This window comes from Epinephelus moara, chromosome 10, assembly GCF_006386435.1.
Source record: "Epinephelus moara isolate mb chromosome 10, YSFRI_EMoa_1.0, whole genome shotgun sequence".
Taxonomy (NCBI): domain Eukaryota; kingdom Metazoa; phylum Chordata; class Actinopteri; order Perciformes; family Serranidae; genus Epinephelus; species Epinephelus moara.
The window spans coordinates 24,724,521-24,735,557 of NC_065515.1; the positions used below are offsets into that span (position 1 = coordinate 24,724,521).

Consider the following 11,037-nt stretch of genomic DNA (forward strand, 5'->3'; position numbering starts at 1 on the left):
AAAAGAAATAAAGTCAGATTAAATATTCCTTCCGCAACAATTTTAAGACCTTTGAGTAATGAATTTAAGACCAATCTGAGACATTTCTAATGAATTTAAGACATTTTCAGGCCTTACTTTTAGATACATGAATTTAAGACTTTTTAAGACTTTTCAAGGATCCGCGGATACCCTGATATGCACAGAGTTTTCTCCTGAGGTTTGATAAGAAGACACAATGGCCGTGAAAAAACTGTTTTGACTTTGAATTTCCTTTTTTCTTTGGCTGGGATCTTTGAGGAAATTTATTCTCTGCACAACAGAGGTCCAAAAGCAAGCAATGTGCGTGTTGCTTTCTACTTATAAAAACAAACTGTCAGGACAGAAGATGCCATGACATAAAAAACAACTTTTGATTTCTGATTCTGTTATTTCAAACTAAATCTCCATTCCTTATCTCTGCTTTAAAATACTTATTTTTTGGAGGGGCAGACATGTTGCCTGAATCAAAACATATATAATGAAACAAACTTATAAGCACGTCTGTCTATACATGTTTGTCAACAAACGTTATTAACATAACAGTGTCAAATGACTTCCACAAATGCTGCTTATGATACAATGTATGTAGTCATGTGTGTAGACCTCACCAGCACAGGGAAGTACACTGCGGGAAGCGCAGCCACACTGGCACAGAGCTGCACGCAGATGTGGTTGTGTAGAGTGACCTGGACCTGTGCCTGACCCTTCATCATCACCCCTGGCAACAGCACTGGCATCCGACGCTCGGTACAGCATCGCCTGAAACTAGTGAACAAGGCCTGGTAGAGAGGAAGTCTGGAAACAGAAGGAATGGGGAAAAAACATGAGCATTTTAGACATACGTTTGTCAACAAATTAGCTTAAATACACAACTGAATGGTATAATCTCTTCCAGGAGTGCTGAGTGATACTTCAAAGTCTACTTCATGTATGTCAATATTTAACTCTTCAGTCCTTAAAGTCTAATGTGCTTTTTATTTATTTATTACCTGGGTGTGTCCTCCGAAAACTGGCTGCTTGTGTACCAAAGTCGCAGCACCTCCTCTGGTTGGGAGGTCAGCTGACCCAGGATGCTCATCAGCAGAAGACACTGAGGAAGCTCATGTTCAGGACTTAACCCTGCACACAAACAAGACAAGGGTCATTCCAGGATTTTATGTTGTATTTTTTTGTGGCACAAATGTCAGTCAGCAACTAGAAACATGATGCCAACAGTCTTTTGAGTAAAAGCATTAGGTCAACATTTCCCAAAGATGCAAAAAGTCCTAAATATACTAGTTGTCCAAGGAAGTACAGGATTAGCGAGTCAGCAACCATGTGTCCTGAGGGTTCCTTTACATTGCATATGCTAATACATGAGACTCCTGTGTCCAACTGCATACTATACATTATATAAGTGATGGACTGGTATCGGCGCATACGCTGATTTCATTCACTGTGTCGGACAGGAGAAGTGGGATTGATGCAATACTTCAATATACAGTACCAGCGTTGATGAGTTTTAAGTGACTAGTATGCTAACAATGGGAACGACATGACAACATGAATTATAGATTACACTGTCAGCATTAAAAGTGTATCAAACATGTCTCTACTAAAAAGGAAAACAGAAAAGCATTTATCAACCTTGCAATAGTCAGTACGTTTACATGCGCGCAGTAGTCGACCTAAGCTCATAGCTCTGCTAATCAGTCAAGTCGGACTTCTCGTCTTGTCTGAGTATACATGCAGAAGAGAAAATTGAATTTCTGACCAAGTACGTCTGACTCCGCCTCGAAAGGCGGCGCTGTGTCCTTTTAAATATAGTGCGCATTGAACTAGTTCCTGTTGACGCGAAGAGGAAGCTAACGACGAATGAAGATGGTGGAGCATGAATGTAGTTTCCTCGTCCGTCCAGAAGTGCGTCTTCTGCTTCTTGGTCGCCATGGTGTTTGTTTGTCTGTTTTTCTGGGGGTTACTACGCTGCTGTATACTGAACTGCTGCTACGTCATCTCCTTCTTTTTCCGGGTGAAAGCCCGCAAAAGAAAAAGTGGTGCATGCGCAGAACGCAGAGTCCGACTCCACTAAGTGGATACATCCAGCAATAGTTCATTTTCAATCAAATTATCTATGTGTGTTTGTCGAGCTACGGATAGTCCAATTTTAGTCGGACTAATCTGTTTACATGCATTTAAAAGTCCAGTTTCAGTCGGACCAAGCCAATAATTCGATTTTCTCAAGCTGCATGTAAACGTACTGAGTATCTAGGAGAAAGAGGAAAGTGAGGACAAGCTTTAACTCACGCAGGTCCTGCTGGAGAACAACTTCAGCAAAGGCTTTTAAAGGCAACAGCTGTAGCAGAAGGGCATCCATGGGAACCAGAGCTGCTGCATTCAGCTCCTCGGACAGAGCCGAGGGCAGTGTCGGAGCACACAAGCTGGGAGGGAACTTACTGAAAGACATCAAAATGTACATTTACGCACGACTCAATGACTGACAACTCAAAGGATAAATTGTAGTCTGAATTTGCTTTGTAAAACTGCCCATACCTGACGACTTGGAGGTAGAGTTTGTGAAAGCAGCTACAATACTTTGTTAGAAAACATTTGAATTCCTGTTCAAAGGATAAAGAATATTGGGATATCAGTTTAGCTGCTCTGTATTCTATGGTAAAGAAAAATTCAACAGACATAGAGATGGCACAATTTTTAGAGTAAAGACAGGGTCAAAGAGATCCACATTTCCCAGTACCTTTATGTAATGAACCAAAGTGTTGGCAAAAAATCTGCACATCTTTGCAGTTTTCTGGAACAGCTTGTATTCTGGGCTTTGTGTTGCCTCCTTTAAAAAAGGGACAACACAGCATTAACAAAAAAGGGGGCAAAGATCATGTCTACTCTGATAAACCTTGTGTCACTTTCTTTCCTGAGAACACAGGGGTATAGTGCAAGACAAAATCCAAACACAAATATACACCAATGTGCTGACTCTCGTTGATAACAGGACTGTACTATAATCGGGCTACACCATTTACATTTTTTTACATTGAGCTTACACTGATTCTCTAGTAAACAAAAAATACAGCTAAGGAGCAATGAGTTCATACTTTTTAATCTAAATTGTTTATAAACTTTGAAGGAAGTCAAGAGGAACAATAAATACTCATTCAATAGTCAATTCAATATAAAAAGCTGCTAAAAAGGTATAAATAATATTTGTTCTTTATTTAACTACCAATCAGTTTTCTTACCTGCAGACCAGCATTTTTAATCTGTTCAGCCAGCTCCACACAGTTGTGGAAGGAGGTCAACAAGTTATCACACAGGCTGTTGCTGATGTCACCGTGATGTAGATGTTCCTCCACCAGTGCATGGTACTTCAAACTCTGTCTGAACATAAGTGGCCAAATTAAATATTAAATTTATCCAACTCCTTTAACAAAATGATTCATCTAATATGACAAAAAATGTGAAATTAATTAAAAATATAAATGTCAACATGAGTGTCTGCTGTACTGACTTGATGAGGAATTTCCATGTGTTAGCATGCAGTGCTATGTCCAGGTTGGAGATAATAGAGCAGATATCGAGCAGGTTGTGAATCACTGAGGAAGATGAAAAATTACTTGCATTGAAGGTATACAAATACAATAATAATAATAATAATAAACTTTATCTATATAGCACCTTTCATATAAGAAATGCAGCACAAAGTGCTTTACAATAAGGGCAGGATACGCACTGAGTGCTCCACATGAAAATAGACACAGTGAACATAAAACAGAACTGATTCATAAAATCATAGAATTGTAAAACTATAAATCATAAAGTAAGATTTTAAAGCGTTGCAGCAGCGTGAAGTGTAAAAACAAAGTAAAAGCCCAAAAAGAAAGCATTTTAGGCCTGTAACAGGAAGTCAGAGCTGGTTAAAGTCTAAAGTGAACAGATATGTCTTTAACTTTCTTTTAAATCCCAGATCTTCTTTGGCTGTTGCTGGGAACCTCCAATAAACCAGCAGCAGAAGATCGCAGTGTTCTTGGAGGAAAGTAATTAACAAGGGAGTTAGCACTGCTTGGTCCCAGCCCATGTAGGGCTTTGTATACAAGGAGGAGGACCATAAAATCAATTCTAAATGTAACAGGAAGTCAGTGCAGAGCAGCTAGGACTGGCCTGATGTGCTCTCTCCTCTTGGTTCTGGTTAGTAGCCGAGCTGCAGAGTTTTGAATGAGCTGAAGTCTCTCAGTGGTGAATGACAGAAGGGCTTAATTACAAAGGGCGTGGCAGTGGCAAACAGACAGAAACACACAGAAATATACACACCTGTTACGATGTCAGAGACCTCTTCCTCTGAGGCACTGCTGTCCAGGGAGATCCCGTCCAGCAGCTCCAACAGACCCTTCTGAAGGGAGTAGGCCTCCTTGAAGAGTCCCTGCAGCAGATCAGCCACCAGGGACAATCGGCCACAGTAAACTACTTCACTCTCCTGAAGACAAAATGCAGAATACAATTAAACTTACTATTTTCATCTCTCCTTGGGCAATGGATTTTTTGTTCCCTTGCATCCAGGGCAGGAATTAATTTGGCCTTGTGCCCTTGAAAAAAATATCTGCCCTAAAGCCACAGTGGCCTTGATGCCCCGCCCGCACTGCCCCAGGTGATTTTGCAGTTTTCTCCTCTGCCTCTTTCCTGTCAACACGGCTTTGACACCTGCATCTTTTGAGGAAAAAATGTGTCTTTTGATGACATTCTGGATTCTTATTGGGCAACATCAAATGAGACGATGCGTACATCACCAGTGGTGGGTTTGACTCGAGCCTGGCATGAACCGCTCGGACGGGCTATAACGACAGTTTGACACCAATCTATCACCGGCCAACCAGGAGACTTCATCAAACGCCCGGGCAGGGATCGGTACCGAGACCCAGTAATAAACAACCCAAGGCAAATTTAATCAAGACCGTAATAATAGTAAGCTCCGCCATTATCGGCGTTACTTTTTAAAGTTTCACACACACACACACACACACACAAGACTGGAGTCAGACATCAGCAGAGAGGCTGCGGTGCAGATGAGGAGAATATAACTTCAAGATCACTCTAGTTAACAACAGCTACACTTGTTACTGTAAATAAGTGCAATAAAACCTCTGCCAGCCAAGCCAATACTTTATCAATACATGTGATCAGCATGTAGAAATCCATATTTCAACCCGCTCTGTCGTTGAAATAGGATTCTCTCATTCACCGCTATTATGATTTACGATCGCGCTCGACACAAGCATATCGCGCTTGCAGTGCTAACAGCAAAGTGTTAAAGACAAACTAAAATTAAAGCTGTCTGTATGTAGGCTAACACTATCTGAAGATGCACCTGAGGCAGCGACCTGCAGACAGTGAGTGTCCTCAGTAGAGGAGGGACAGAGAGCAGGATGAATGACTGATACTGATGTTTGTCTTCATGCTGAGATAACGTGACTTTCTTCACTCAGTACTGTGATGTCAGGAGGAATATTTATATTCCAGTGAGATATTATTGGGTTTTAAATAGTGACTTTGTTGTTGTAAACATGACTGTTGCTGCCATGGACTTTATAAAACTATATCCTGTGTAACTGACCTATAAGGAAAACGCCAGGAGGTGAGGTGTGTGCATGTGTGTGTGTGTGTGTGTGTGTGTGTGTGTGTGGAGGAGAGGAGAGAGGGAGATGCTGGTAGTGAGATAGTGTGTGTTATTAGATACTGTTAATGTTACTTATTATGCTTCTGTGCATTGACAGCTCTTTTTTAGTCTGTTTCTGCATCATGTTGAGGAGGGCCATGCCTGTATATATATAAATATATATATGTATGCCAAAAAAAAAAAAAAAAAGTTGCTCGCTGCTAAAAATGTGGCCCATCAATGTTATCTGGTTTTGAAATGCGGCCCAGTTTAAAGTAATTGAATAGCCCTGCTGTAGTTTGTTTGTTTGTTAGCTATCTAACAACACATCAAAAATAATTGTAAGCGAGTCTTGTTCAGTGAATCAGTTTATCATGTACACTCAAAAATATTTAGGCCTAATATTTAAGATTGTTTGCTTATAAATACATAAACCTGGTTGTTCTATATTCAAAACACATTGGGTTTATTAGTGCTATTAAATAAATCACATTATTACTTATTATAGTCATTACTTGAGCTTGTTTTATTTATTCATTTCACAGATAGTTATACATTCTTAGTCCTTAAATTAAATTAATTATGGACGTGGAAATCATTGTTTTATTTTATGGCCTTGCTGCCCTGGCCTTTGGCCTCTGTGCCCTCACTACACGAAAGGCCAAATGCCCCTAAAATGACGAAATTCCAGGCCTGCTTGCATCCCTATGTATTCATGTTTCATACAGCGAAAATATGCTTATCACTGCAGGTTCCGGCTAATGACATCCTCTTGAGCTGTTGACACCTCAGATAATACTAAAAGGCTATAATAACAAGAAACAGGAAAACAAGGGAAAAAAAGCTACTGATTTGCTCCAGGTACCTTTGTACTGCAAATGCTATTTTTAAAATCCAGTGTCACCTGAACTTTGGAAATACTGACTTATTTTTTAATCCAATTTTCACCCATTTTTAAACACTTAAAAATAAACACTGATAAATTCCCATTTTTTGTTTCACAAAGAAACTGAAAATAATGAGCTGTAGGTATAAATAAATCCCCCACTACTTAGTGTTAGATGTGAGTTTGCTGTGTATTTTGTTAGTAAAACAATTCATGCACTTATTCACAAAATTTAAACCACTCATTTTAGGCATTTTCTGTGCATAATGATAACGTAGTTATCTTTGCAATTCCATCTTAGTAACAATAACATGATTATTTTATAAATAACAATGTGAAAAATACTTTCACTTTAGATTTCACAGTCATTGCTGAAGTTAACAGACTAACCCTGCAGTGCTGAAAGGTTTCCCTCAGGACTTTCAGGATACAAGTTGGTAATGAACGGATGGCATCTAAGTCGGGGGCTTCCTCAAATTTGCCAATGTGACGCACGCAAGTGGACAATGCATCAATTATCTGCATCATTGCCTGAAACAGAAAGAAAGATCTTGTGAAAATGTAGGTCAGGAATGAAACGAGAACAATGTTTTGTAGAAAATACATATCAGGTTGTGAGGTACTAACTGAACCATTTTTAAATACACAGCTTTGTGATGTAAAAACTAAGTCAGTAAAGACAACAGTACCTGCAGAATGTTCCTTAGTAAGGCACACAGTTCAGTGTTTTGACTGGACAGCCCTCCAACCTGGTCCAAGATTTCTTTCATCATGCTGTCAAACATTGTCACCGCCTGCAGACATTTGTGACACACAAGGACAGAAATTTTCACACAGACAAATCAATACACGTTTAGGGGAAGATATGAATAAACCAGTAATTCACAAAAATTCTATCAACAAATAATACAATCATAAGAGATCCTTCACAAGGCAAAGACTAGGTGTGACTAATTTTGCAGAAATCCCACTGTCTAATCTAAAACAGATTCAGGGTCTAGAAGAAGAAGGAGATACACTTCATTAATCCTCGAGGGGAATTTAAATTTTTTTTCTCTCTGTTGTCATACACACACAGGCCCATGCACAAACAAGACCAATACACGCATTAAATGGAGAGATGTCAGAGCAAGGGGCTGCCTTGGACAGGCGCCCCAAGCAGTTGAGGGTTCAGCGCCTTGCCTAAGGGTACAGTGGCAGTGCCCAGGAGGCAAACTGGCACCTCTCCAGCTACCAGTCTACGCTGGGACGTGTGATCCTCTGGTTCCCAAGCCAAGTCCCTATGGACTGAGCTACACTTTCAGAAAAAGTGAAATCTAAAATTGACCTTGCAATGTCATATGAGCTGTTTAGGTCCTAAAGACAGCATGCCTACATTATTATTATTTATTTTTTTTACCTTTGGTAAGATCTTGGAGAAGCACTCATCTTCCAGTTCAGACAAACCAATATGAGGGAGGAACATGTCTGTAATGATCTTCAGTATACCTGGAGATCATAGGGGATGCTATGTTTTAAAGACAGTTCATACAAAGTGAGCAGTCTGTAATTACAAATGGAGTAATGAAGAAACTTACGTATATGATCATCCCAGCTCTCAGAGTTATTATGTAAAGAGTGCAAACAGTCAAGGAAAAGCACAACATCCCATTAAATTAATTTCCAATGTATAATTATGCCAAATATCAAGATTGCAAACGAAAATGATGACATAAAAGTGTCAGCAAAACACAAACTTGTGCCCAGCATCACCCAGAAAATACTTAACATTTACCAAATATTATCATCTTGAAAGGGCTTTATGATTTTGGTGTTCAGTATAAATCATAAGAACAGGCATACTGTCTCCACCACATTAAAAAGTTAACAAATAACACGCATTTTAAACTATAGACCTAATCCCAAATATTGTATTTTCCCCCACGCTTTGTGCTTTCTAAAACTTTATAAGTCCTGTATAACACTGGACCCTCCTTACATAAATTATTTGCGTGATGCTATGAATCATGTTACAAGAATAAACCTGAGTTTGAGAGGATATGGTGAGTTTGGGCAGGACAGACTTGAGCTTCTGGCGACAGGTTTCCTGACTCCACTGCACCACCTCGTCCAGGAGAGAAGTGTTGGTCTGGGACATGATGACAACAGTCACCGGGGGAGCTCAGGACCACTGTCCGAATAACACAAGGTTACACAACAATGTCACCGAGTGAGTCACAAGTGACTCAATTAAGTACGATAGCTTTATCTGTATTTTCGTACATAAGCCGATGTTATTATGGAATTCGCTTCCTGTTTAGACTGGAGAGAACACAGACTAACGTTAGCTTGTGTGTTTGCTAGGGTATGTTATGCTAACGGTAACATTTAACGTTAGCATGACGGCTGAAGTTAACTTGTAAACACGTAAAACTTCTTACCATAAATCATAAACTGTATCTTCTGACCAGAAACATTAAGTCACAACGACGTGTTTGTTTCTCTCGACGTCGCCATTACATTTTGTTAACAGCTAAATTGCGTAACCCACACAGTGAGGAAAACGAAGACAGACCGCGCGCCGTTGTTTGAATCGGATGTGACGTAGTAAGCAAACGGCTCATCTACCCTCACTCTGATTGGTTGAAATGTTACACTGCAAAGTTTTCAACCAATAGGAGAACTCAATAACTGCAAAGCGCTGAAAATAGCAACTATCACTGTAAAGCGACGGGGGAGCAAATTAAAGGTGAAATACAAATAAATACATATTTTCTGTATGAAGTAAAGACTTAAATAGACATCTGTGAATAAAATAAATACAAAGTCATTCATATGTTTCAGACATTTTTCATTTACCTGTGGAAAAGATTATTTTATTGTCACATGTGCCCCATTTAATAAACGTATTGTATGATTCAAATTTAACAGAGTTTGAAAATATTTGTGCTTAATTAATAATTATATGAAGAGGGGCATCAACAATGAGACCTTCATGAGGATTAACTATACAAAGCAAGAAAGATAAGTATATAATACTGATATTGTGGTTATTTATTGTAATCCAAATAATGATTTCTGTTGAATCCTGATCTTGGCGGGCTGGAGTCTATCTGACACTGAGCAGGAGGCGGGGTACACCCTGGACAGGTCACCAGACTATCACAGGGGTAACACATAGAGACAGACCACCAGTCATGTCACAATCACACCTACGGCCAATTTAGAGTCACCAATTGACCTGCATGTCTGTGGGAGGAAGTACCCTGAGTAAATTTAAGCTGACACGGGGACAACATGCAAACTCCACACAGAAGGGCCCCATCCTGGGTTCAAACCAGTGACCCTCTGGCTGTGAGGTGACACTGCTAACCACTGCATCACCATGCCGCCCATAATGATGACAGATGATTTGGTTTTTACATATCAAGCTTACATAGTCAACTATGGCAGCTGAGTTGTCTTTAGGATACATAAAGTCCTGTATCTTTACAGGTTTTGGTTCTGTCTCTTCAACAAGCAGTTTATATCCTCCCAAAGTGTACAAAATGAATAACTTAAGTTGACGCCTACAAGGGCCGTGCAGGTGGGTGGGTAAAAATGTTTTTCTTTAGATTGTATATAAAAAAGTTCAGAGACTGATGATACCCTTAGGGATCTGGAATTTCTGCTGGCTCGGATCTAACTACTCCATTAAATCAGTGTCTGGTGAGCTATTGTTTCACGGATATGATCTTGAGCATTGAAGCAAACCAGCACGCTTTGGGCTGCACCTTTGTTTCCCGACAGCCTTAGGTGTTAGCAACCGCCGCTGCAGGAAGAGGCTGACTTCTTGTTTAGGAAATGGGACTTCACATTGATGCTTATCTCTGTTCACATACAGTTTATTGGGAAACTGCCTGCTGTGTACTTACACTTGGAAAGACATACCAGAATATACATTTTCCCCACTGAATTAGGTTAAACAAGGCAGCTTGATCAACCAGATTCTGAAGTTTATGTTGAGACTTATAAGTTACTATAGTGTCAACATTAAAAAAAAATCCTATATCATTTAAATTCCCTTAAAGTACAAGATGATGGAAAGCATTTTTCGGATTTTTTATTGCTCCCCTACAAATCAATTTTCACTTACCATGTCCACTTCAACACTGACACAGTCTATGGGGTGCCGTTTGTAAAGTGGCTCACGCTGAAAATAGCATCAACATTTTGCCACATTTAGCTTCAAACAATGTTTAAAAAAGTGTTGGGAATTTTTTAATGTCACCTTTTACCACATTTATAGCAATATTTGTTAACTTAGAAATATATTAAATAGTTAAATCTAAATATTAAATGTGGCACCTAAATGTTAAATCTAAATATTAAATCTAAATATTAAATCTAAATCTGATCTAAATATTAAATCTAAATCTAAATATTAAATCTAAATGCTAAATCTAAATCTAAATCTAAATATTAAATCTAAATCTAAATCTAAATCTAAAATTTAAATCTTAAACTAAAAGTG

The 11,037-nt window shown here is 39.1% G+C and overlaps 1 protein-coding gene across 1 annotated transcript in view; it reads right to left on the minus strand.

The window, feature by feature from the left end:
- Nucleotides 1-9,108, minus strand: part of firrm (FIGNL1 interacting regulator of recombination and mitosis) — a 22,653-nt gene extending 13,545 nt beyond the window's left edge. Inside the window, exons 1-14 of the mRNA XM_050055212.1 lie at nt 8,966-9,108; nt 8,587-8,715; nt 8,123-8,162; nt 7,945-8,033; nt 7,235-7,339; nt 6,936-7,076; nt 4,321-4,483; nt 3,521-3,605; nt 3,252-3,390; nt 2,753-2,842; nt 2,551-2,615; nt 2,305-2,453; nt 1,011-1,140; nt 630-816 (exon numbers count right to left, since the gene is read on the minus strand). Of these exons, the coding sequence (XP_049911169.1) occupies nt 630-816; nt 1,011-1,140; nt 2,305-2,453; nt 2,551-2,615; nt 2,753-2,842; nt 3,252-3,390; nt 3,521-3,605; nt 4,321-4,483; nt 6,936-7,076; nt 7,235-7,339; nt 7,945-8,033; nt 8,123-8,162; nt 8,587-8,682 (1,479 nt within the window). The 5' untranslated portion in view covers nt 8,683-8,715; nt 8,966-9,108. The remainder of the gene's footprint in view (nt 1-629; nt 817-1,010; nt 1,141-2,304; nt 2,454-2,550; nt 2,616-2,752; nt 2,843-3,251; nt 3,391-3,520; nt 3,606-4,320; nt 4,484-6,935; nt 7,077-7,234; nt 7,340-7,944; nt 8,034-8,122; nt 8,163-8,586; nt 8,716-8,965) is intronic.
- Nucleotides 9,109-11,037: the final 1,929 nt, after the last annotated feature.